The 26,314-nt window shown below is 45.5% G+C and overlaps 1 protein-coding gene across 5 annotated transcripts in view; it reads right to left on the bottom strand.

The window, feature by feature from the left end:
• The window catches only part of GNG12 (G protein subunit gamma 12), a 140,497-nt gene that overhangs the window by 59,716 nt on the left and 54,467 nt on the right, over window positions 1-26,314 (bottom strand). For 3 of the 5 annotated variants that reach the window (XM_061411643.1, XM_061411644.1, XM_061411642.1), the window contains exon 2: window positions 23,818-23,870. The exons of 1 other annotated variant lie outside the window; for it this stretch is intronic. Coding sequence is in view for 1 of the 4 variants with exons in the window: in XM_061411641.1 (XP_061267625.1) it covers window positions 23,843-23,870 (28 nt within the window). In the remaining 3 variants the exon portion in view is untranslated. Of the gene's footprint in view, window positions 1-23,815; window positions 23,871-26,314 lie in introns of those variants that run through there. One more of the 5 variants, XM_061411641.1, reaches the window with a different exon arrangement.

The following is a 26,314-nucleotide window of genomic DNA, read 5'->3' as shown; positions in this document are numbered from 1 at the left end:
TGCACGGTGTGCTGGTGGGTAGAGGTAGCCACAACTGAGGTAGGGACCTGGGCTGCCCCCAGAGGCTTGCTGGGTTCAGTCTTGGTCCCACCCTCCTCTGAGCAGTCCAAAGCCCCACAGTCCCTAATTCTCTGTTTCTATCTTCACTCTACACTGCATTTTATTTTTCTTTTCATTTTTTGCCTTTCTCTGCCTCCCAAATGGGATCATATTCTCCCTAGCTCTGTAATACCAGCACTTACTGAAGTGCTCGGGCAGGGTGAATCAAGATTCTCTACAGGGATTTGTAACTGGTAAAATGAGCACTGGCCTGAGCGGGGAGAGCAGGGAGCTGCTTCCGGGGCTGCACGGACCCCCTCTCCTTGGGTGTCTCCTTGCCCGGTGGTGTCTGCGCTTCTTCACGCGAGAACACCTGCCCCAGCAGGCCAGGCAGCACACAGAGGTGACAGTGCATCTAAGCCCTCTGCCAGGTTAAAAGCAGGGTACCACGTATCTCGCATGGACAGGGCCCAGGCGTCACCAGCACACCCCATCCCTCTTGAGCCTGGCCCCGCTCTCCTCCAGTCGCTGCCATGCAGCCCGCTTCCTGGTCACCTATGAGAACGGATGTGCCCTGCCCCGTGCCCTTCCTACCATGTGACTCACTGCACATTCCCACCTCGTTTTCTCCCCACCAGCTCCCTGCACAGATTCTTAGGAGGATCAAGTGTAGCCTCCTAGCAGGACCCCGGGAGCATTGACTTTAAGCTCTTTCCGACCCCACTCCCAGTCCACACTAAGCTCCGATGCCACCTGCACTCATCGCCCCCTGATGCCCACAGCTGTGGTTTCCTGCTCGGGGAGCCATGTCACCATTGGCAGCTGCCCAACCAGACATTCGGGAGTCACCCTGGGCTCCCCCCACCCACTGCGCCTCGGCTTCTTCTTCCTGGTCCTGCTCACTCGACCTCCCCGGTATTTCTCAAGTGGGTATGTTTTTATCCCCCTCGCCACCATGCTACTCAGGACCACAACTATTATAGCAACACTGCGACAGCTCCCTGGCTGGTCTGCCTTCCAGAACCCACCCCAACCTCTTCACAGCCAGTGGTTCCTGAAAGAAAAATCTGATCCTATCTCTCCCCTCTAGAGACTTCTGCCCCAACTTAGATGTCGCTTCCTCCTGGAAACCTTGTTCCTGGAAGCCTGCTCTCACAACAGCTGCATTTCTTCCCTTAGAAGCCGGGGGGCGGGGGGGCGGGGGGCAGCGCTTCTCCACTGAAGAATCACCTTGTTTCCCTCAGAACAACATGAGCTATTTAACAATTCCCTCTATGGTAAGCACTCTAGCCTGTCACTCAATAGCCATCCCCCTGCTTCCTCGGTACTGGCAGAACAGGGGCATCATCTCCTCATGTGATTAGGGAAAATCTAGACTGTTCGAGGGCACATAAATGACTCCATCCTATTTGTCAGGGCTGAATTTATGAATGAGCATCTGTCTCAGTGCTGGTCTACACGACATACTGGGGAGTTGGTTGGGGGCTTTTGAGAGATCTCTTTGTTCTTAAAGAGGGCTGCATAAGAAATCGTTACCTACTTTGGTACTGGTATGAGAGGATAGGATGCCTGCAGCCTTTCTGTGCCTATGTGGAGACTTAGCTGATGCTCTGAGGTTGACATGATAGCTAGAATTTGATGTTGTCAACGAGCACTAAATTGGTCAACTGGGCACGGCCTCCCTCTGCACTTCTTTTCTTAGGTGAGAGACTAAGTCCCCTTTTCGGTTTAGGCCAGTTTGAGTTGGATTTCCTATTACTTGTAGCCCAAACAGATGTAGCTTCTTAGGGCATTTTTCACTTTCTATTTGGTCTTAGAGGCACTTAGGTATAAATCTTGTTTCTTCTGTTAGACCTTTGGCTTTTTAAGGACAGGGTTTGTATTTTATGTATCCTTGTATCCTCCAAAGAGGCTTATCCCACTCCTGTGCTTGAGTGAAGAGAAACCACTATCTTTTGGGCTCATACTGTGAGGTGCTAGGGCTTTAAAGTATTCAACATAGGAAGATACACAAACAAAAAATGTAAGTCAGCTCCAAGAGGCACAACCCACCCCACCCATCCTTATACACTTTATAGTGCCGAGAACACGCTTAGTACCAAGTAGATGCTCAAAAATGTTTGCTAAGTGAATAATTTAATTTGCTTCTGATGAGTCAAGGGCACTTAAGAGTTTTATAGTGTCCTAGGGTCATAATGATGAACAGCAATTATGAACAAATTGTACTAAATATAGCCTAGTACTGGGACATCACTTGTGGTAGGTTGTTTATTTATATGAGAGCCCTGATACCACCAAGATGCTAAGGCATTTCAATAGAACAAGCAGCAGAGCCAGACATTGGAGAATGAAGCAAAAACTACATTTCAAGCAGCAGATGTGAAGGTGCCGTGTGTACTGAATGCTCTTGCTGTTTGTGCCCGCTCTGGGGCCATAAACACTCATCAAACAGATCCGCCATCCTAAGGGTGCTTTGCATCTGCAGGGTGGGGGGAGAAAAACAGACAACTTTCAGACCATGTGGTCAGGGTCAGTAGAGGTAATGGAGAGGGCATGATAGGGGTGCCCAGACCAGACATGCTGAGTCAGGAAGGTCCCCCAGAGGAACATTAATGCACCTGAATGCAGCAGAGGAGCTAGTTAATCAAAGGGGCATGAAGAGAGAAGGAAGAAGTAGCAGCATGAGCAGGTCTGTAGTTTATAATAAGCCCAATCTGGCTACATTAATTGGTACGAAAGGCGAGGCTGGACTTAAGAAGACCAGTTGGGAGGCTACTGCAATAATTCACTGTGGAATAACAGGGGCATCTCAGACTAGACACAGGCTGACGACAAATGACATCAGGTTCCCTAAGATCTCGGGGTGCTGTGGTCTTTGCCCAAAGGGCAACAGCTCTGAACACCAAGCCCCTCATCTTTTGAGTTCAGGATGGGGAATGGGTTTGAGCTGGAGGCAACATGGTATAGCCATGTGGCTTAAAATTTCTATTTGGTTTTAAAACACTGTATAAGAATGAGATATGAAAACCTGATACTTTAAAAGGAGAAGTATAGCCCTGTTGGACCTGGTGTGTATATGTGTATGTACTGATGTAAACGTGTGCACACACGCATGTGTGTGTGATGTCATGCCTCCTCATTCACACTGATCCCACAGTCACGTGCGCACAAGGATGGTTCTGGTCCCAACAAGGTGACCCAGCTCAAGCCTCTTTGACCCTCAGTTTTTTTTCAAAGTCCCACGAAGGGGCTGGACCTCAGAATCTCTAAAAATCAAACACCTGCCTTGAATTTCCAACTTCTGAGAGCAAAAGGGTTTGGTAAATTAAGAGTCTTGGTTAACGAGCATAGTGGTAATCTGATGATGACTTTGAGGGTGATGATCCTGTAGCTCAGAGCCTCTCAAGCAGCACCCCTGGATTAAGGTTTGGGTGTGCCCCAGCCCCAGGTGGCCAAGCAGGGCCTGACTGTCCAGAGGCTGGAGCTCTGGGCATCTCTCTCGCTACCCTGATATGATGTTCCTACGTGAGAACAGGCAGGAAGCGCTGCTCCAGACAGGAGAGAGGAAAACACCCACAGGAGCCCAGCATCGCCTTTGGCCTCTCACTTCCACCTCCCCTGCCTCACACGTGTCCGGTAGCTCTGTTAATGACACAGCAGACATCCACCCACTTCCAACTGTTCCTTGGAAAGGTGAGCGAAGGACCAGCATGGCCGGAAGGTGACAAGTCGTGGAGACGAGGGGGCAGTGACAAATGGGAGCCTTTCTACCTGTGCTCTCACACTTCTACCTCTGCCTGCCTGGGGACCCTGCTCTGTGGACTATTACCTCCCCGTCAACAGTTCCAAACTCTCCCTCTGTCTCCTGTGACATGCATAATTTTTGTTACAATGGAAAGAAAAAAAATCTGTTTTGAGGGAGAAATATTCAGAGAGAGAAGCACTGCTTTCCTTGAAAAGATTGAACCTGAGGCCTACAGTTCACCCCCCACCCCCACCCTCAGAGATGCCGAGAAGTTCTGAGAAGATACAAGACGGCACAGTTCACTTACAGAGAAGCGGCAGCAGACGGAGGCTTCCATAAACAAGTCTCCGTGCTCAGAGTCACAGGTCTGAGGAGGAGGTTTTAGTCTAACTTCTTTTGAGTTTCCTATTTCAGTAACACATGCATAAAAAACAAAAAAAAACAAAAAAAAAACAAAAACAACCAGCCAAACCCCTGGGACTGAATTATTATACCCAGAGAATGATTTAAGAGACCCAGGTCCTTTCCTTTCTCAGACCTCACTGGCACCATGACAATAAAAAACCCTGCCTGGTCTCAGCGCCCAGCTCTCTAACAGAGGCAGCAGGTCCTCTCTGCTGCTCACATCCGCCAGCACCAGCCAGGTGTCAGGACAGGGAAGCAGGCCTGCTTGGGTGCCCTACGCACGCACTGACGGCTTGGTGTGCAGGGCTGGCTTGACACCCTGCAACCCTCTGGCCTTTTGAAGCTAATGAGATGTGGCTGGACACCACTCTAGCAGAACAAACAAGCCCAAGAAATGCTTGCCAGAGAAGTGTGAAGCAGATAAAGTTCTCTGAGATGCTCCCTGTGGAAATGTTTCCTGGAAACATTTGTCACGATGACAGACTTTTCCTGACTGTTTCAATGGAAGAATATCCTATTACTGACAAAAAGTCAGGAGCAAAATTCAGCACATGGAGCTGCATATATATTCCATAATGGAGGCCAATGTGGTTTTTGGGTGGGAGTGTGAAGACCGGTATAGTTCTTCCTTAAGGAGTCTTCTCTTGGCTAATTATAGTCTGAGTGGAATAGTTCAACTCGACAAACACTTATCACGCTCTTACTGCATACAATGTGCTGTGGGAGGCAGCATAGTGCGATGGTAAACAATCCAACAACTTTGGAGTCGCGTGGGTTGGGGTTTGTATTCTGACTTCCATTCACTCCCTGTGTGACCCTGGCAAGGTTACATAACTTTTCTGTACCTGCTGCCTTCTCTGTAAAATGAAGGTAATAATAGCAGCTGACTTAGAGGAAGGTAAGTATGGTACTTCAAGCACTCAGAGTAACTTTTGATCTCTAGTAAGTAGGCAATTTTTGCTATTATTATTATTATACTCTTTGAAACTCAATTTCCTCATCTGTAAAATGGGCATGATAACCCAACCAACCTCACAGGGTTACTGGAAGGATTAAACAGAATAATGAACGTATGGTGTTTAGCACAATCCTTTGCCTGTAGTCAATTACGTAACAAATGCTAGTCACAGTTATTCCTAGGAGATTCTCCCCAAACTATTTTAAAAATAAGTCACTCAGGTCTGAATAAAAGTCCAGGAAACAAGTTCTTTCTTTGAACAACTTGAGCAAAGGGCATTTTGTCACTATCCCCCATCATCCCCTTACCCTCTGAGTTCCACTTATGCACACAACACTGTGCTTTGTGCTGAGTAAGCTCCATAGCGACTCTCTCAGGAGTCCTGATGTCCCTCCAAATATTTTAGGCTTCCTTTTAACTTGATACTGACACGCCATCCACTTTTCCATTTAAGGGAATATTTTAAATTCTGGCTTTGTGAAACAGGGAGCAAGGCACAGACTTCTCCTGCAAAGGCTTCTCAAGCCCATCTACTTGGCTTGGCAGGGAACAGAAAAGTGGTGTTTCATGGTATCAAAAGCTAGACTCATCGCTACTAACCTTGCAGAGCACCTCCCCACCCTGGAGAAGTGCTGAGCATGTTATATGCATGACATCACTGAAACAAGGGCCCCAGGGAAGTTTCAGGATGTCTAGTTGGTAGGAGCAGAGCTAACCCACACTTGGCTCCTAAGTCCATGCACACAAACCCTGGGATCCCTGCCTCCTTCTCAAGGCAAGCCTCCCACCTCATCCAAGAGTATAAGGGTATCAGATCACTCCTACTGTTCTCTTGGTAGGGCAATCAATCCGATTCCGCCCCCACCCCCACTTTGTCTGCTATTTGGCCAACCGCGCCACCTAGTGGCCATTCAAGCACACAACCACAGGTCTTTGTGAAAGGCCGGCAGATGACTCCCATTCTCACCACAGGAGGGACCTGATGATCAAATCCAAGGTGCGCAGGGAAATGAAGCAGGTTGCCTCAAGTTAAAGGGAAAGGGGCCTGCACCCTAGAATCTGCACCCTAGAACATGGTTCTGATTCAGACTCTGCATAAATCCTACCTTCAGCAAGATGCTTCCTTCAATCATTCAACAAATGTAGGCTGGGCACCTACTGTATGCTCATCACTGTGCCAGATAGTGGGGACAGGACAATAAGCAAAGTCCAATGGGTCAGGAAGATAATAAAACTGAGAATCAACGTCACAACACTAGTTAATAGAAATTAAGGGCTTACTCTACGATTACTACTCTTGCTTTAAAAATGAATGAACAGACACGAAAGCTGTGATTAATAAGCCTTTGCAAGGTTCATTATACCTTTCTAAGCTTCTGAAAATGAGCTTGTTGGACTAGATGCTAAAAAGTTTGTAAGGCCTATTTCCAGCTCTGTTTCTCTTCTAGGACTTTTGGGGTAAAGTTTAGGTTAGAAAGCAGGTCACTTGACTAAGAATCCAGTGCTTTCTCTTCATGTACTGTGCTAACCAATGCTTATTAATAATAACTGGTAGGAATCAAACGAGGAGAAGGCAATGGCACCCTACTCCAGTACTCTTGCCTGGAAAATCCCATGGATGGAAGAGGCTGGTGGGCTGCAGTCCATGGGGTCGCTAGGAGTCGGACACGACTGAGCGACTTCACTTTCACTTTTCACTTTCATGCACTGGAGAAGGACATGGCAACCCACTCCAGTGTTCTTGCCTGGAGAATCCCAGGGACAGGGGAGCCTGGTGGGCTGCTGCCTATGGGGTTGCACAGAGTCAGACACGACTGAAGCAACTTAGCAGTAGCAGCAGCAGGAATCAAACACTTACTATATATATTATATCCTGAATTAATATCAACTCATGCAGTCCTTAACAAACTATGGAAATATGAAAGTAATACAAGTAAAAATATCATGCTCTAAAATGCTTAAAAGTTTCCAGGACAAATGGAGAAGCTTCCAGCGCAACCCAAGTGTAGGATTCTTAACCACTATTTTGCCTCTGATTGATCTAGTTATGTGGTGGTTTAACAAATACTTATGTACTGGTGGCCCCAAGCTCTAAGGACTGGAAAGGACAATGCGCCCAAGCAAATGAATGGCTCAAAGAATAGTTACTGTCCAGGGAACACATTCCTCAAGAAAAACATTTCTCAACAACACTGCTCTGGGGGTAACTCTGGGACTCCAGACACTGTGAGGCCACATGAGCAGACCTGACCCCTTGCAGAAGGGTCTGATACCAAATGAATAAAGTAGGTTCCAGGAATTCCACTGAGTATATCAGAGATCAGCAAACTCTCCAACATGGTTCTGCCATCTCCTTTATTCTATTCTCCCTTGGTATCTATGCAGCATCTGCTTTCTGTGGTGGGGGCCACCAGGCAAACTCCAACAGTGATTCTGCAAATGGAGGCCTCAGGTTCACAGGGAGCCTGGCTCCAGAGCCACACAAAGCTCCTCCTGCTTCCTGCAGTGGGGCCACTTCCTCCAAGACCTGAGAAAGCAGACCCTGTGGGACCTGGAGCTTCCTGGGTTCTGTAAAACTCTCACCTGTCCAGCCAGGGTCTCCAGAGTGACATGCCAATGGGCCAGAGTGCAGACATATGCTAGACACAGAAGAATGCTCAGCCCACAATGCTCTGCTATCCTTTTCCAAATGGCAAGATTTTATTTAAATTTCTAGGTCTTAGATTCATCCCTGCCTTGCACAACCACCCCTGCCCCAAGCCAGGTCCGCCCACTGTAAGAGCTGCTATGCTCCTATAGTACCTAGCGTGGGATGGCAATCACTGATTGGCCTGTCTGTGGGGTCTGGGTAGCTTTTCAACCCTACACACCTGGTATCTAGCACCCTGTCTGGATTGCAGAGGTGCTGACTTCCATAGAACTGGAAAGAAGAGGAAGGAATTTCAGGGCTAGACAAAGCTTAAGGGGTATCTTATTTCAGCTACTGCCCAATACAGGATTTCCTTTGAAATATCACTGCCCATGCTTGTGTTCAATAGCTAAGTTGTATCCAACTCTTTGTGACCACACAGACTGTAGCCCACCAGGCTCCTCTGTCCATGGGGTTTTCTAGGCAAGAATACTGCCGTGGGTTACCATTTCCTTCTTTAGGGGATCTTCCTGACCCAGGGATCAAACCCACATCTCCTGTGTCTCCTGCATTGGCAGGCAGATTCTTTACTACTGAGGCACCGGAGAAGCCGAAATATCAGTAATGAAAAAGAAAAGTTTAAAACAGCTTCTGTATGTATGTATGTACATCCATACATATACCGTGTCCTTCTAAGAATGAGGTGCGTGGTGCTAAAGACGCAAAGAACAAGATTCACTTAGGTTTTCTTTGAGAGTTAGCCATCATCTTTCTTGAGAAATTTTGTTTCCTCCTTATTTTTCAAGAAATGCATGCTATTTATAGAAAATGTGTGAAATACATTAACATGGATATAAGATAACAAGAGTTAACACGTTGCTGTATTTCCTTTTACTTTTCTGAGTTTTTAATGTAGCTGAAATCACACTCTATTATGTAATTTTGTTTTGTTCCTTTTCAGCAATGACATTTCCCTAAGTGATTATAAATTCTTCCTAAGCATTCGGCTTTAAAACTTGTATTTTGACATAATTTCAGACCTAAAGAAAAGCTGCAGGACTAGTACGAAGAATTCTCTGATCCCCTTCACCCAGATTTGGATTCCTCAAATGTCAACATTTACAATTTACTTTAATCCCTGCACACTCCCTCTGAGGCAGGGAAGTGGAGAGAGAATGTTTTTTATCCCGAAATACTTCCCAGTGTATTTTCTACAAATAAGGAGTTCTTTTAATAAAACCTCACTACAGTTAATACACTGCTGTTATCCAATCTACAGCCTCATTCAGATTTCAGCAATTGTCCCAATAAAGTCCTTTACAGCAAAAGAAAACCCCAAACTCTACACAGTCACTCAACTGTTAGATCTCTGTGTGCAGGCTAAATCGCTTCAGTTGTGTCCGGTCCTTCGCAACCCCATGGACGGTAGCGCTCCAGGCTCCTCTGTCCATGAAATTCTCCAGGCAAGAATACTGGAGTGGGTTGTCATTCCCTTCTCTAGCAGATCTACATGACCCAGGGATCGAACTCCTGTCTCTTATGTCTCCTGCTCTGGCAGGACAGTTCTTTTCGTCTAGGCCACCTGCAAGGCCTTTAGTTTCCTTTAATCTGGAACAATTCCTAAGTCTTTCTTTGTATTTCACAGTATTGATATTTTTAAGAGTAAAGGGTCAGTTATTTTGTAGAATGCTCCTCAGTTTGGGTTTGTTCAGCTCTTTTCTTCCCAATCAGATAGATTTAGGCTTTGCACTTACAGCACACACAAGTGAATACACATAATTTTTAATGATTTCAGAAAGATTTCATTTTACATAGGCATTTCCTGATTGCAGGATCTTGGGCAGTTGTATAATTTTGTTACAGTTCCAAAATGTAGCACTTTCTTTTTCCCATCAACTATTGACCTTTCTCCATTCATTTGTATATTTAAGGATATACTAACAACTTTTTCCAAGACACTCCTGTCAATTTGTAGTCCCCCAGCTGATAGCTGGCCTTGCAAACTGGCATATTATAAGATATATTTTAGTTTAGGGAGACAAAAACTAACATTGCACTGCTGTTTCAACAGACTTATTATGGTTATAAAGAGTGCTGTTCCTCTCAGGACGGATCCAGAATGAATGTGTCTGTTTGTTCATTTGTTCCCTGTTTATGTGTTCCTTCACTCACTCAAGAAATCTTCAGAGTGCCTGCTCTGTGCCAATGTTCTTCTACGTGCTGACATCTAGCTCTTGCAGGGAAAAAATAAATATGGTACCACATTATACAGGGCTGTGGGGTACCCCAGTATCAAGTGATGGGAGGCGGCACTCATGATGGAGCAGGCAGGAGCCTGGAGACAGACACAGACGGGTGAGCCTGCGGTCGGGACCAAAGGAGAAGGGCGCCTCTGTACTTACACCCAGGGCACTGTCACTCTGATCCTCCAACGTCTGCAAAACCTGCTCTTTACCAAAAACACTAACCCCAGATGGACCAAGTTCAAATACACATTTCTAAAGTCTGACCTTCTTCTTCCTGGTCAGCAGAGTCTGAACTTGAGAGGGCTGCCATTTGTAAGTAATAATGACAGCTTGAAAATGCCCTGAAATTAGAGAGCTTACAAACCACTCTGATGTTGCTCAGCCTTGCAATTATCTGAATATCAAGGAATCATTAATGAATCAGGCTGTCTCAATGTTAGATTAATGGCCAGTTTCAACAGTGGAAACAGGACAGATGGCCAGGAATAAAGAAAGGTAGGGGTGTGTGTGTGTGTGTGTGTGTGTGTGTGTGTGTGTGTGATGGCCAGGAATAAAGAAAGGTAGGTGTGTGTGTATGTGTGTGTGTGTGTGAGTTGGCCAGGAATAAAGAAAGGTAGGTAGGTGTGTGTGTCGGGGGGAGGGGGGGTGTGGGTGTATCTGTGATGGCCAGGAATAAAGAAAGGTAGGTGTGTGTGTGTATGTAATGGCCAGGAATAAAGAAAGGTAGGTAGGTGTGTGGGCGGGGGTGGGGAGGGGGCTGTTGGTATGTGTGTGATGGCCAGGAATAAAGAAAGGGGTGTGTGTGTGTGTGTGTGTGTGTGTGTGTGTGTGTTGGCCAGGAATAAAGAAAGGTAGGTAGGTGTGTGGGCGGGGGTGGGGAAGGGGCTGTTGGTATGTGTGTGATGGCCAGGAATAAAGAAAGGTGTGTGTGTGTGTGTGTGTGTGTGTGTGTGTGTTGGCCAGGAATAAAGAAAGGCAGGGGTGTGTGTGTGTTGGCCAGGAATAAAGAAAGGTAGGTAGGTGTGTGTGGGGGGGGTGGGGAGGGGGCTGTTGGTATGTGTGTGATGGCCAGGAATAAAGAAAGGGGTGTGTGTGTGTGTGTGTGTGTGTGTGTGTGTGTGTTGGCCAGGAATAAAGAAATGTAGGTAGGTGTGTGTGAGTGTGTGTGTTTGTGTGTGATGGCCAGGAATAAAGAAAGGTAGAGGTGTGTGTGTGTGTGTGAGTTGGCCAGGAATAAAGAAAGGCAGGGGTGTGTGTGTGTGTGATGGCCAGGAATAAAGAAAGGTAGGTAGGGGTGTGTGTGTGTGTGTGTGTGTGTGTGTGTGTATGTGTGTGTGAGATCTCCCCTTAAATAACTGGGGTGGTGGCTGAAACCATGGGCAAGGAAAGAAAAGCATCCAGCTTGTGTTATGGGTGAGGCTGGGTCAGGAAGAAGTGCGGCTCCCAGGCCCATTCCCTCCTCTGGGCTTTGTCACAGTGAGTCAAACAGCAAGAAACTAGAGAAATCTTCCAGCAATTAATTCTGGGGCAAATATGTGTGTGTGTGTGTGTGAATGCATGCTCTATCATCTCCGACTCTGCAACCCCCATGGACTATAGCCCATTAGGCTCCCCTGTCCATGGAATTTTCTAGGCAAGAATACTGGAGTGGATTGCCATTCCCTATGCCAGGGGATCTTCCTGACCCAGGGATCCAATCCACATTTCTTACATCTCTTGCACTGGTAGGGAGATTCTTTATCACTGCACCACCTGGGAAAATATAATCCCCACCTCAACCACTAAGCAATTCCTATCTGGTGCTTAGGACAGTTGATTTCCATTTACCTGGGGAAAAAACAAACAGATGATACCACCAAAAAATTTTTTTTTCTTACATAAAGCTTACATGAGGTAAAAAATTAGACAATATATATATAAATGTGATCAATAATCATTAGAAAACTCTATCAAATATTGAGAAAATTATAATACCCTACAAGGTATGCGCACATTTTTTTCCTCCCAAATCTTCCTTTTGAGGAAAAACAGCCCCAAGTAGGCAATTAATTTGATGTATGAGTAAACAGTTTCTTACAATGCCAGGCCTTCAAATCTTAAGTGCATCTAAGGGTTTCTGAGAGCAGAGAAATGAAAAAAAAATACAACTATCAAAAGCATTATTAATATAAGCACTATGGTTGTCTCCCTCACTTGGGGGATGCAGATCCAGCACAATGGAGAGGATAAACACTCACCAGGGTCACAAGCTACCACTTAGTGGACAAAGGACAGCAGATGAGATTTCAATTATGAAGGCTCTTATTACCGAAGCTACAGTAGAAGCCTAATAATTAGGTCAGTTCCGGTAATTAAAAGCAGCCGAGTAATTTACAGAGGCCTGCGAAAGGTGACAGGATAAAATCATATTTCAACATAAAACGACATACATGGGAAGGTTTTTGTATTTCAGCCATTATCCTTCTAAGTCTGTTCTGCGTTTAACCTCTAAGAATATATAAAAAGGTGCAGGAAATAGTGAAATAACCGTCACCAGTTAGCCCAACTGTGACTTTCTGGCAACTGTAAGAAGTATAAATGAACTGAAGCAAATAATTAAACTACCAGGACTAAAGCAAAAGATATCAATGTGGGCAGCAGTGAGCTGGAGTTTGCAAGTCAAGATCACTAATAGATATCCAGTTAGTGGTTGAAATTCATATTTTCTGGTTGGTGTTAAGTCTCTGTCACAATCTCAAGGAGTAAAAGAAGCCCACAGACTGGTAAGGATTTGCCATAACCAGCACCGGTGGCAGAGTTTTGGCAAAAAATGTCCACTGCAGTTTAATAGGTATAACCCTCAAACCTAGTGGCATTTTAACCACTTTACTTTCTAGAGATATTTTTTAAAAAAATCTAACCGAAGCTTAGAATAACTGTTTCAAGACAAAAAACCCATTCCCCAAACCTTAGAGACCCAGCCCCTTTCAGTGTCCTAACTTATCACAGGCTGACAGTTTCTTTCCAGATCATCAGCCATAGCAATGTGCATGATGGCTCATTTTATACAGTTATCTATTTATCCACCAGGGGGCGAAGTTGGCCACTATTTGACTGAAAGAGAACATTATTTTCAAATTTGGATATCCTTTTGCACAGTGGTAGAAAGATATTCACATACAAAAAGGGCCTTTCCCCTCCTCTCTCTTCTTCCCAGTACATTTAGTCCTGACTGATTAGCAAAGCACTCTAGCCCTTGTGCAGACTAAGAAGAATGGGACATGCATGATCACTGCTGACAGTGAGCTAGCCCACATGGTTAGTCCTGTAGGCTGGCTGGCCCATTCTCCCAAAACTTGAGATCAGAGTTATGGTTTTGCCAAAGCTGAAACAGTTTCAAGGATATTCTCTCTTTTTCTTTTTAAAGGAGAATCTTCCACTAGGCTTAATTCAGCCAGCTGATGCTTCATGCAGGGCTGGCTCCCTCTTGCCTGGCTCCTTTCAGGGCCTTCCCAGCAATCACAAAGCCACAGAAGGGCCTGCCTTCCTGCAGGGATGGTGGGACCTTTCCACCCAGGGGAGGGTGTCTGGTAGCCAGGAAGAAGCCCAGACGGCAATCAGTGGCTGGGACTTCCTCCCCCTCAGTCATGGGGTTAGGAGCTCCCAGTGGGAACTCAGGTCTGGCTGGGTCTAGCCACAGCAGAGGACACACAGGGGAAAAGCCTGCTCCTGCTTGCTTGCTAAGTTGCTTCAGTTGTGTCTGACTCTTTGGCCTTGAGATTCTCCAGGCAAGAATATTGGAGGGAGTTGCCATTTCCTTCTTCAGGGGATCTTCCGGACCCAGGGATCGAACCTACATCTCTGGTGTCCCCTGCATTGATAGGCAGGGGCCCACCTGGGACACCTGTTCCTGAAGGAGAAGCAAACTGGAGTTTCAGCATCGTGGTGAAGGTGAAACTGGATGCAGGCAAAGACCCAGAGTGTGTGCTAGTTCTCCCAGGTCTGGGGACAGATCCAGTTTTTAGTGAATCCTGAGTCTTATACAATTTGGGAACCTCTTTCAGAAAACAATGTGAAATTAGGAACAGCACATGCGCTATAGGACATCAGAAGGGGTCCTTGCAGTGAGAGATCCTTTAGGCTTAAGCTTCATAATGCCAGAAGCTCCATCATGGGCCCTGCAAGTTGAGAATATGCGGGCAGGGGGTTTCCAGGAGCCTTGTCCACAGAATGGCAATGGGAGATTTCTCTAAGGCCACATGGCTCAGCTCCTGCCTCAGGGAGTGGGTCACGAGCTGGGCAAGGAAGAGGGCCAAGAGGTTCGGTTCTGCTCTCCGTGTATCCTGCCTGAGATGCCCCATAAACACTTGTTGACCCACCCACCCAAGTGGCCCCACTGCTTGGTCCCCTACCCATTCCTCCCCTTTCTCTCGAGCTTCCCGGCCACATTTCAAGTTTCCACATCGGGGAAGATCATGGTATTGAACTGTCTGATCAGTGAAGATCAGACAGGAAGATCACTGATCGCTGAACTGTCTGCAAGGGCGAGTAACTCAGACCCAACCTATGAGCAGGTGTCCTGTTCACCTGGATGACTTCTTCATCGAAGGTATCCAAGCATGAGTGACACAAACTTCAAAATCAGCCCAACAAATAGTGATGTCATCATTATTCCTTGCAAACCTGCTATTTGGTGCAGCAAGTGCACTGGTCAGTAAAAAGCAAGGAGACGGGAGCTCTGCTGGCTCAGGACTGCCCACTGCTCCAGGAGGGCCCTAGGGATTAGCTGCTCCATGGAGCACAGGCATTGCCCTGTATCAGGAGCAAAGCTCCCCATCAGGGATCCCTGCTCCACTGAGGCCAGCTCTCCATCTTCCTGACAGAACCCTGACCCCGTTTGGGTCGTCTTTTTATATAGCTCAGGCCTTGCTGTCCCCTCCATGTCCCCTTCCAAGTCCTCTCTGGGTGCCATGCAGGTGCCTACTATACATCTTTATTGAAAGAGCACAAAATAAACTGATCTGAATTTACAGCGTCTAGTTAAATATAGCTATGTTTGCATATTTCCACAGGACTTGTAAAAATAATATGTAAACTTCTCCTAATCTAGTGACAAAATCACTTACCCAAGACTTAACAAGGAAAGGAGGTGAAGCCTAGAAAATTGGAAAGCTGCTTGGTTTAGTTACATAGCTTGCTTTCATATATGCTATGCTTTGGTATTTATAAGGAAGCCAGAGACTAAATGTTCCTGTTCTTTTTTGAACAAAACAGTGAGAACAATTTCTTATATATATAAAAGTGTCTTCGTGAAGCCATTTACCACAAGGAAAAAAGCGTTCTGCAAATTCTTATCTGTAAAATGGAGATAATGCAGGGATGGGGAAATGACAGCCAGCATTTTTTGGGTGCTTACTATGTGCCAGGGCTGTGCTGGGCATTTCCTATAGATTACTTCACTTAATCCTCTCAATATTCCTGTGGAGGATTATCCTCCATTTATTAATGTCAAATTTAAGACTTAAAGAGTGACTTGCCCAAGTATTGCTGGAGAACTGATACGTTTTTCAAGGTTTTAAGTTTTTTTTAGAAATCATTACAATAGTCAAATGCAAACGATGGTAATATTGCATTTATTGAATATATACTATGTGGCAAGCCATCGTGCTGAACTCATTTCATGCATTAGTTTCTTTAATACAGCTCTCTTGTAAGGCAACTGTAATTATCCTCACTTAACAGATAAGGAAACAGGCTCAAAGATGCTAAACCACTGTGCTCAAAGCATGTCAAGTGGCTGAGAATGGTCTGAAATCTACTCTATCTGCTTATACTATGTTACTTCCTACTGTAAAATACATAAATAGAAAGCTTGCTTTAGGTGACAGCCTGTTAGCTAGCTATTTTACATATCTAGATGTTTTCGGTGGCCCAATATATATATTCTTTCAGGCCAAGAGAAGATTAGATGAGCAGTGCTAGGCTAGATCAGCTGTGCCCTGAGTCTCTGTCTCCAATGTTATCTGGGGCAGGAGAGGGGACCCAAGGGCAGTGGAGGAGGAGGGGAGGGGAGCTACAGCTCACCAGCTTTGTAGACAGCCATGAAAAGTAACATGAGGATGTTCACATCTGGATATGTAAAATTGAGACCGGCCAGGAAAACCAGTCCATTGTGGAAGAACCCAAAACACATTTAATATTTTCTAAGGCTGACAACCCCAAAGTGACTTCCTTCCCTAAATTTAGCTGATCGAAGCATTTTGCTAGCACCTGTCACTTGCTCATCTGAGATGCTCTCCTCACCACGGGGTGGGAGTCTAAACACAGAGCGACCTGCCTGCTGTGGGATCCACCATCGCAGTGGCCCAAGTTGCTCATGATGCAGAAGGGCACCTGGAAGAGAGGCCCGTTCACAATGCTGGGGCTGGACAAGGTAGACCACCAGCTGAGTCCAAAGGATGCTTAAACATAAGAGAAAAACTGCAAAAAAAAAAAAAAAAAAAAAGTGGGGAGGGGTGTTTGGGAGGGAAGCAGGGCACATTTTGCAAGGCTTGTATGTGGAGAGTTCATAAACTGTGGATGGGCCCCGATCAAGATGCCCCCATGAAGCCCAACAGATCAGCTCTCAGATCAGCAGAAAGGATATGAGGGTCATGAGCATGAGGAATGATGCTTGAGCAGAGTTTCCCAATACTCGCTTTCTGCTGGGGTTAAGTGCACCTTGGTGTGACAGCACGGGAAAAAGACCCAGAGACGAGCTCAGCAGCTTCCCGGTGGTCTTAGAGAATGGAGTGCGGGTGCAAGCTTGGCTGTCCCTCGAATCCCTGAGCCCAGGCACATTTTCTCAGATGAGCCTCACACACACAGTTTCAATCCCATTAAAGAGAATGTTATGGGGACCCAGGCTCAGCTTCATGGGAGCAGCATCTTTCCAACAACTCCAAGCATCTGAAAGTCAGAATGGGATGCTTGTGAGGGAGGGAAGTGGGAAGTTCCCATGCCTGGACAGCTTTCAAGCACAGGTTGAAGGACAGCTTTTAGGGCTGTTGCAGAAGAGTTCCCTGAACTGGGCCAACAGTTAATATAATAAGATGCTCAAGTGGAAGTTTCCACTGAGGCAACACAATTCAACAGATGGGAAATTCCAAAGCCAGGAGCCAGACCGTTACATGGAAATTTCTAAGAAGTTGACCTAGCTGGCTCAAAGGTCCACAAGGAGGATATAAACAGGTTCACGACAGTGGAAAGTGATGGGAGGATTTTGTGGGGCCAATTCCTTGCTAATGCTCTGATTCCCACCCTCCCTGAGGTGGGTGGGGTGGTAGGCGTACACTTTTCATCTGAAATCTGGAGACAAGAGCTTCAAAGGCAACACGTGGAGGGCTTGATACATGTCTCCTTGCGTTTGGGAACTGGTACATGACACCCACCCGAGGAACCACAGTGTGGGAGGGGGCTGAAGAGACGTGACAGAGGAGAAGAAAGTGACTGCTTGCCCCCTCCCCTGATGGTAGGTTAAAGGGTACCAGGAATGTCAGCTTTGCTCTCCTTGAAACAGATTCCGCCCACCAGGGCTTCACACTGAGGATGAGTGAAGCCCAAAGAGAGAGTCTGAACGGGAAGCAGAAGGTGCTGAGGACGGCAGCAGACAGCAGGAGAGGCACTGCCTCAGTCCTGGGAGATCCAGATGGAGGGCGCTGGCAGGGGAGTCCTGCGGGGAGCCCCAGGGGCTGCCTCAGAAGCAGCCAGAAGAGTGAGAGAGCCCATCCACCCACCAGCCAGGCTCAGAGAACCCAGCACCAGGCCTGACAACAGTGGTCAGGTAAGAACTTTCCCCTCTCTCTGCCTCACCTGCGCAGGCCTGAGTGACGGGCAAGATTGAGGAAGTCTTCTCTTGGAGTGAAAAGTGACCATACATAGACTAAAGTGAGCATTTCCAATTTCCATAAAGGATGGGTACTTACATGTGTGTACGTGAGTGCCTGTGTGTCAGTTAAAGAAACCATAGGACTTTCAATGGAAGGACTGATGCTGAAGCTCCAATACTTTGGCCACCTGATGCAAAGAACTGACTCACTGGAAAAGACCCTGATGTTGGGAAAGATTGACGGCAGGAGGAGTATGGGGCGACAGAGGATGAGATGGTTGGATGGCATCACTGACTCAACAGATGTGAGTCTGAGAAAGCTCTGGGAGTTGGTGATGGACAGGGAAGCCTGGTGTGCTGCAGTCCATGGGGTTGCAAAGAGTCGGACATGAATTAAGGACTGAACGTAGGACTCTTTGTTACCTAAGAGTAACCAGAAACATCACAGGCCTGATGAAGTTCTCATCAGGAAACAGAAACACATCCTAGTGAATAAACTTTAAAGGCACAGTGAGAGACAAGAATAAAGCCATGTCTTAATTACGTTTCACAAGCTGTGTTGTGCTGTGTCTTGGTCACAGCTAACCTCTGCATCGCTACCTGTGTGCCAGGCACTGGGATGAGGATTTTATAGATGTGACCTCATCCAGGCCCCCAATAGCGCCATGGGGCAGGCATTATCACCCCCTTTGACAGAAAAGGAAACTGTGGCTCAGAGAGGTGAGGCAACTTTCCCAGAGTCACACAGGTAGGTGAGCAGAGTAGTAGCCTGGACTCAACCTCAGGTCTCACATGGAACTCTGGACTCTGTGCTCCCAGACGAATGGTTCTCAGCAGCCAGTGGTTACTGAAACATGACAGGGTCAAGGGACCTTCCCATCCTTTACTCTCAGGAGTCCCTGAGCTAGAAAAATAGAAAGCTGAGTTTGAAAACCACTGAACTGCATGATTTCAGCAATCTCCTCCAATTCTGGGATTCTATTATCTGTGGGTACGGCATGGAGAGAGGTGGACTCCCACAAGAAGACATGGAGAAGAGGGAAAAATCCAGAGACAGCCAGAAGGAGCTGGTTCCAGCAGGTGGTACCATAACACACCCGAGGTTCACAGAATTACAGTCACATGCATAAATGCATAGTTCAGAAAATGCACATAAAGCACTTAGCATGGGGTGAGCACCAGAGTAAGTATTAGGTAAGTGGCAACTACGACTGTGATAAGTTTACATACATTCCTAAAAACCTCAACGTGCAATTTGATGCAACATACTCAGCCACTGACATCACCGTGTCTGCTCCATAAGGAGCTGTGTTTATCATGGATGCTAAACTCTACTAGTTTAGCCAAGAAAAGAAATGAACACATAGGATTAAGCTAGCCAAATCTAAAACAATTCAAGTAAGTCTGAAGTACTGGCTCTTAAGCAGTAGGGAGCTGGGGAGTCCCATAAAAAAAATGAAGGAAGCATGATCCTTTTCTTCAGTTTAAAAAAAAAATACCACACACCACTTTGCAAATAATTACAGAAGCCCATTCACTGATTCATTCAATAGATTACAGATCCACTGAAGCCCATTGTCTTTAGGTTAATAATCTAGATCTGGGGGATGCAACATGAGGTCTGCAGGCCAAAAGCTGCCTACCTGACCCCACAGTGGGGTCATCCACTCTCCTCCTCTCCGTATGCTCATTGTTGCTAGTCTCCATCATGATACCAAACTTGGAATAGATAGTCAATGTAACTGAAGCCGAATCTAATTTTTAAGCTTTCAAGTTTAATGGATCCCACATTAAGAATTTCTAAATCAGTACACACTGGTACCTAAAAAATTTATTTGCTTGGCATGCTCTTTCGTTCTTCTGGAAACAAACAAACAAAAAAATCCTCATTCCTCGTTTCTTCCTAAGGACCCTACTTCATGTGATTCTGGTGGGATTCATCCTTTCTTTGGGAACACATGAACAAGCCCTGGCCAAACAGATGCTGCTTACTGTCTACTGCCTACTCCTGGGATTGAGGCAAGGAATCCAAACAGGGCCAAACCTCTTTGGTAATAGTAATAGAACAAAGGCAAAAGAAGCACTCTATTTGCTGAGATCCACAGCTGTGAAGATGATGGAAATGTAATGCTAGTGTCTACCTCTGCAATGTATGGAGGGGCTCTTGCCTGAGAATGAAGCTCACTGAGTTAAGCAGAGCCAAGAGATGAAGAGAGTGAAGGATAACAGCCCGATAATTGTTTCTGAACCCATGCATACACCCATGCCCGAAGTCCACGCTAGCATGGACATTTTAGTCATCAAGTAGATGACACCAGTTTACATTGGATTTCTGTTCCTTGCAACCAGAATAACTCTAAGAAAACTGATCTAAAGAAAAACAAAGCCCAAAAGCAAATTCCCCTCTGTGGGCAGTCTTCATGAAATTTTGACCTCCTTTCTGACAAATTTTTTTTCATCTTATACACATTACTCTCACATCATCCTCTGTTCCTGCTGGTTCATCTTACCAGTGCTGCCAACCAATCAGACCCATTACTCTTGGAAAAGTTTATTAAAGTTGGGAAGAGGAAAATTAGAAGTGGACAATATATAGCTCAGTTTATAGTTTGCTGCCATCCAACACATCCTTGGAGTCCACTAATCATATTCCAATAAGCTTCTCAAACTGCCCTGGTTCCCCCCAAAGGTACAGAACACCCTGGTATCTAAGATGACATAGAGCCACGGGGCTCAAAACGGAAGGAGAGAGACACATGGAGCAAGGACGGTGGGCTGCACAGGTCACAGTGGACAGGGTCCATACAAATTCGGTGTATCAAAAAGCCACTCCGCAGACTGAGTCAGGGCATGGCATGATTTGGAGTTGGGAGAAATAACATTCACTGAGTACTTCCCAGGAAGTTGTTTATTATTCTTTCAGAACTGGGACGGTAAGGAGATTGCAACGCATGTGCCAAGTCTGGTCCGCAGCCAACTGTCCAGGCTCAGCATCAAGAAGCGTGACAGTCTCAGACGTGCATCACAGGGGAAGGAGTGGGGATGAATGTATGCACTTGTTTTCCAGTGGAAAATACTACCTTTTATACTTGGATGAAGCAAGGCCAGCAGAGAAATGCACACCCAGACTGAAAGCAAACTTCTTGGGCTGTACCTGGGTGTCAACCCTGCAGGTCTACACCGAGGGTGGTCCTCATTAGTCATTCCTATATGGATGCCATTTGCTACCCTCGGTGGCATCCACTTCATAAACACTGGGGGAAAATTCCTCCAAGTTTCAAAAGAATCACAATTAACCTTGCTTCTTCTGAATAACTAGCATGCTTTTATCCTCAAGCCACCAAGAACTCTTAACTGAGTATGCTTTCCTAGTACTAACTTATCAGAAGCTCAGAGGCAAGACCCTGGGGCCTGCTAGTGCGTGTACAGGCTTCTCACTTAAGAACTGGGTCCCTAACCTTACCTCTGACACTTCACCTTACTTTTCCTTCCCCACAACTTTCCTCCCTTCCATCTCTGTCTGGATCTTATTACATGTGTATTTAGACGTCACCTCAAAAATCTTTGAAAGAAGACAGGCGCATATACAAGATCAACAACAATCAAACTAATGTGAATGGAGGACAATTTTACAAATGCTGCCTGTTTTGACAGCCGGAATGGGGAAGTTCCAAGGGAGCAAGGTGAAAAGGTGGTGGCCTTGGACCCAGAATAGCCCTGGGCCAAACTGTTAGGTCAGCAAATGTCTCAGACAACCCCCGACTCTCCCGCCCTCCTGCAAACCTCTCCCCATCCCCACTTCATCCTTCCTTGGGCATCTGGGTACCCTCTTACCCATTCCTACACATCCCACACCTTTTCTTTCATTAATACTGCTGGTTGCTCTCCCTTCCCCAACTTCTCCCACCAATCAAAGCAGCTGACACTTCTATAGCACCTTGTACTTGACAATGATAAGCTGTCAATGGCTGACAGCAGCTTTAACACCTATTTCTCTCAGGAATGAGGAGGAAGAAATCAAAGGACTAAATCACTAATAGTGGAACAGGTTGCAATTATGATACAGATGCAGCCGAGTGAGATGATCTTGTAAATTTCAAATAATTCTATGTAAAGCAGTTAGCAAAGTGCCTAGCACACACTTTGCATTCAATAAACAGTAGACACTAATTGTGACTATTGATACTGTAATTATTAACCTTTCTACCACTGGATATTCCTTGTCTATTCTTCAATCACTACCATGATTACCCCCAGGAGGGAACTGCCCCTTTCAAAAACACTGGCGAGTCACAGTTTCATAGTTGGTTAATGTATTTAAATTACATTTTATGATTGATAAAGCACTTGCACATACATCATTCTTTTTTATCTTCTGGACAATCCTCAAGTGAAATATCATTTCAACTGGTTGCTGTTGGAGAAATGGCAGACAGGCTAGTTTGGCGAGAAAAAAAAGGAATAGTGGGAGAGAACAGGGCCAGATAATGGAAGCAGGGAAACTAGAGAAGTCTAGACTGGTGTGGTGGATGACATGGAGGCAGCGACAGCTTCTGAGCAAAAGAGTAACATCCTGAAAGTTGAACTGGAGGATGACTAGTGTGGCGGTTCTATATCGTGATGCAAGGATGGGAGTGGAAACCTGGTATCACAAGACCACCCAGGATCCTGGCGAACTGACCCAGATGCCAGATGGCAAATCACAAAGCCAGGGTGAGGGGATGGGCTATGAGATGGGAGCATGTCCTGAGCTCTCTCACCCTCCAGGTGATTTTCATTCCATCACAGATGTTTCCATAAATACTGTAGGGTGGACTATAAAAATGGCCACAAATCTTCCCCTCTCTGTCTTCCCTGCAATGTAATTCTGCAACTCTTCTCACCAAGAGGTAGAATCTAGTCCTATACCTTTTGAATCTAGGATCTCCCCAGAGCTTGTTTTAGCCAACAGAATGTGGTAGAGGCAATGTGATGGCAGTTCTGAGCCTCGCCCTCGACACTTCTGTAGTCTCTCTTGGTACTCTGCCCAAAGGCCAGGGGTACAAGCTCAGGGTAGCCTGCAGAGCACTGAGACACATGTCCTAGTCATTGTCATCCCTCCAGCCGATAGCCAGGTGACCCCCAGCCTGGCTGACCTGGACCTGCAGTTAACCAAAGACACATGAATGGTCCCAGTTGAAATCAAAAGAATCACACACCTAGGCCCACCTCAAATTGTCAACAGAATTATGGTACACACACAAAAAAAGATTGCTATTTTGAGTCAGTAAATTTTAGCTTATATTTCTGGCAGTAAATTTGGGGGGAGGTTTGTTATGCAGCAATAGCTAACTGAAATACACCACAAATAACAGTAACACCACATATCAGGGAGAGGTGCCACATGAAGCCTTAGAAGCTTTTTTCACTTAAGTACATTACTTTCCTAGGTCTAAAGGAAGTTTTCTACCACTAGAAAACTGTTATCTCGTGACAATCACGAGGTTTAAGGAGAGATGCGAGGAAAATATACAGCAATAAGAAAGCTAATACGTTACAGCTATGAGCCAGTTTTCATTATAACACACTGCAAGGGACTGTCTGAATTCCTTGGCTGAAGTAAGACTTTGTTGTTTTGGATACTGTTCGAAACACGCAGACCATCAACAGGGGCCTGGAAATAGTTTCATTACAAAAAAAGTTTTTATTTTAATAGTATTTGGCATGTAATCATAGATCTTTTCCCTGACCATGTTCTTAGCAAAAGAACATGGATTGATCTGTTTTTTTTTTTTTTTTTTTTTAGGGCTGGAAACATTGTGAATCATTTTAGGGGGGGGGGAAGAAAACATGAATAAATAGACATCTAATCATAGTACCAGTAAGGATGCATTTAACTTAGAAGTGTGAATATCATTTCAAAAATAATGTCAAATGGTCACTTTGTTTTAAAAATGAAAGAGCACTTACCAGCAAGACTCTATGTGGCCCACCGTCACCAGGTTTTAGGTGATGGAATGAATCTGAAATAGAATGAAATGAGCATCCCGTAAGAAAATCACATTTGGAAAGGGTGTGCCTTCGATCCCAGCGACTGCCATCCTGGTGAGTATTTATTCTTTTAAAGATTAACAAAGCTTTTTCTGGCTCTGATGGAATAGGGAGAGTTTTTCGCCTACATATTTCAACTTCCTCAACAGAGCGCATTCCCTCATCTCCTTCAGGGAGTTTGGAAAGTCTGAAGCCAGTATAACTATAAATGGTAGTGTTTTCATCCAAACCCCTCCAACTCGGCAGAAGCCTGCCTGGTTGTTGCTCTTGCCTTGGCCCTTCCACTCCCTTCTCCAAGGACCATGCCCTGACTTCCTTTATGGAACCAATGAAAAAACAGATGGTCCAGCATAACCTGAAGGCCAATGGGAGGGCACACAATGCTTTCCAACAGAGGTCACCTGTTCTCAGATAATCACCACCTTTTCTTTTACTGATAATGGTGAGTCTAAAGCCCTGCTGTTCAATAGTACTATAACACAAGTCATACTGATAACTCTAAATTTTCTAGTGTGTGTGCTATGTCGCTTGAGTCATTGTGACTCCATGGACTGTAACCCACCAGGCTCTTCTGTTCATGGAATTCTCCAGGCAAGAATCCTGGAGTGGGTTGCCATTTCCTCCTCCAGGGGATCTTCCCAACCTGGGATCAAACCCGCATCTCTTATATCTCCTGCATTGGCAGTAGGTTCTTTACCACTAGCGTCACCTAGGAAGCCCAAGTTCTTTCTAGTAGCCACATTAAAAAAGCAAAAATAAGGACAATTTTAATATTTATTTAACTGAATTTATTCAGAATATTATCATTTCAACATATAGAAAATGTTGAATAATATAAATAATATAAAAAACAATTGAGATGATTTGCATTTTGTGTGTGTGTCATCCTAAATCTTCAAGACCCAGTGCATTTCAACTCAGGCTGGCAGCAGTCCAAGCAGTCAACAGTCACAGCAGCTAGTGGCTTCCACAGCAGACAGCACAGGTCCAGGCAATCTATGCTTGGCCTTCAGGTAGTACTGGCAAGGCTCCAAAGTGACTGAAATGCATGGAGAGATTTTGTTCATCTATTCTCCTGCTCTTAGGAATCCATCATTAATTACCCCATTCCAGAATGTCATTTAGCATAATTAATAACATAATAATAGCAGATACTGGGTTGCCCAAAACATTCATTAGGGTTTTCCATGCAATGCTATGGAAAAAGCTGAACAAGTTTATTGGCTAACCCAACACAGCACTCATTGTGTGTCCTTGGCAAGCTCCCTTGTTAGTTTAATGAACCCTCACAATAACTTCATGTTGTTCAGTTGCGAAGCCATATCTGACTCTTTGCGACCCCGTGGACTACAGCATGCCAGGCTTCCCTGTCCTTCACTATCTCCCGGAATTGGCTCAAACTCATCCATTGAGTCAGTGATGCTATCCAATCATCTCATCCTCTGTCTCCCCCTTCTTCTCTTGCCTTCAATCTTTCCCAGCATCATGGTCTTTTGTAATGAGGAAACTGAGGCAAGGAGAGGTTAATAAGATACTAAAAAAGCTGGGATTCTAATCTACTTAGCTGGCCTCCAGGGCCCATGCCTGTAGCCACTATACTCTCAAGTTAAATTTGAATGGCTCAAAATAAGATATTAATAATTACTTTCAGTTTTAATTATAACCATCAAGTGATCCAAGGCTGTTCCCATGACACATGGTCAGATAATAGCAGTGATGGCAGACGGAGGAGCTATGGGATGTGCTAGCAAATTAAATTTAAAATAATTTGGGGTGGGAATACAAAAACCACAGGCAAGCCTGGGGTCAAAAAGATTGCCTTGCATCCAGGGATCTGTTTGGATGATCAAGATGAGGGTGCAGGGGGAGGGCAATGTGGGGTATCTGGAAAATTGTATCTTTGTGATTTTTCTGAGGGAAGAGTCAGTCTATCACTTTCATGAGATCCTCAAATGAGTCTGTAAGACAGACATCTCTGTGTCTGTCCTAACGGGGTAGGGGGTAGAAAGAAACTAGGTGAACACATTATTTCACGTGATTAATCTGTGCCCTTCTCCAGGGGACCTCATTTTGTGAGGTCCCCTGGAGAAGAGAATGGCAAATCACTTCAGTATTCTTGCCTTGAGAACCCCATGAACAGTATGAAAAGGCAAAAAGATAGGACACTGAAAGATGAACTCACCAGATTGGTAGGTGCCCAATATGCTACCGGAGATCAGTGGAGAAATAACTCCAGAAAGAATGAAGGGATGGAGCCAAAGCAAAAACAACACCCAGTTGTGCATGTGACTGGTGATGGAAGCAAGGTCTGATGCTGTAAAAAGAAATATTGCATAGGAACCTGGAATGTTATGTCCATGAATTAAGGCAAATTGGAAGTGGTCAAACAGGAGATGGCAAGAGTGAATGTCAACAC

This window comes from Bos javanicus, chromosome 3, assembly GCF_032452875.1.
Source record: "Bos javanicus breed banteng chromosome 3, ARS-OSU_banteng_1.0, whole genome shotgun sequence".
Lineage (NCBI taxonomy): Eukaryota > Metazoa > Chordata > Mammalia > Artiodactyla > Bovidae > Bos > Bos javanicus.
The sequence above is the reverse complement of the archived record's forward strand: the minus strand, read 5'-3'. Positions and strand labels throughout refer to the sequence as shown.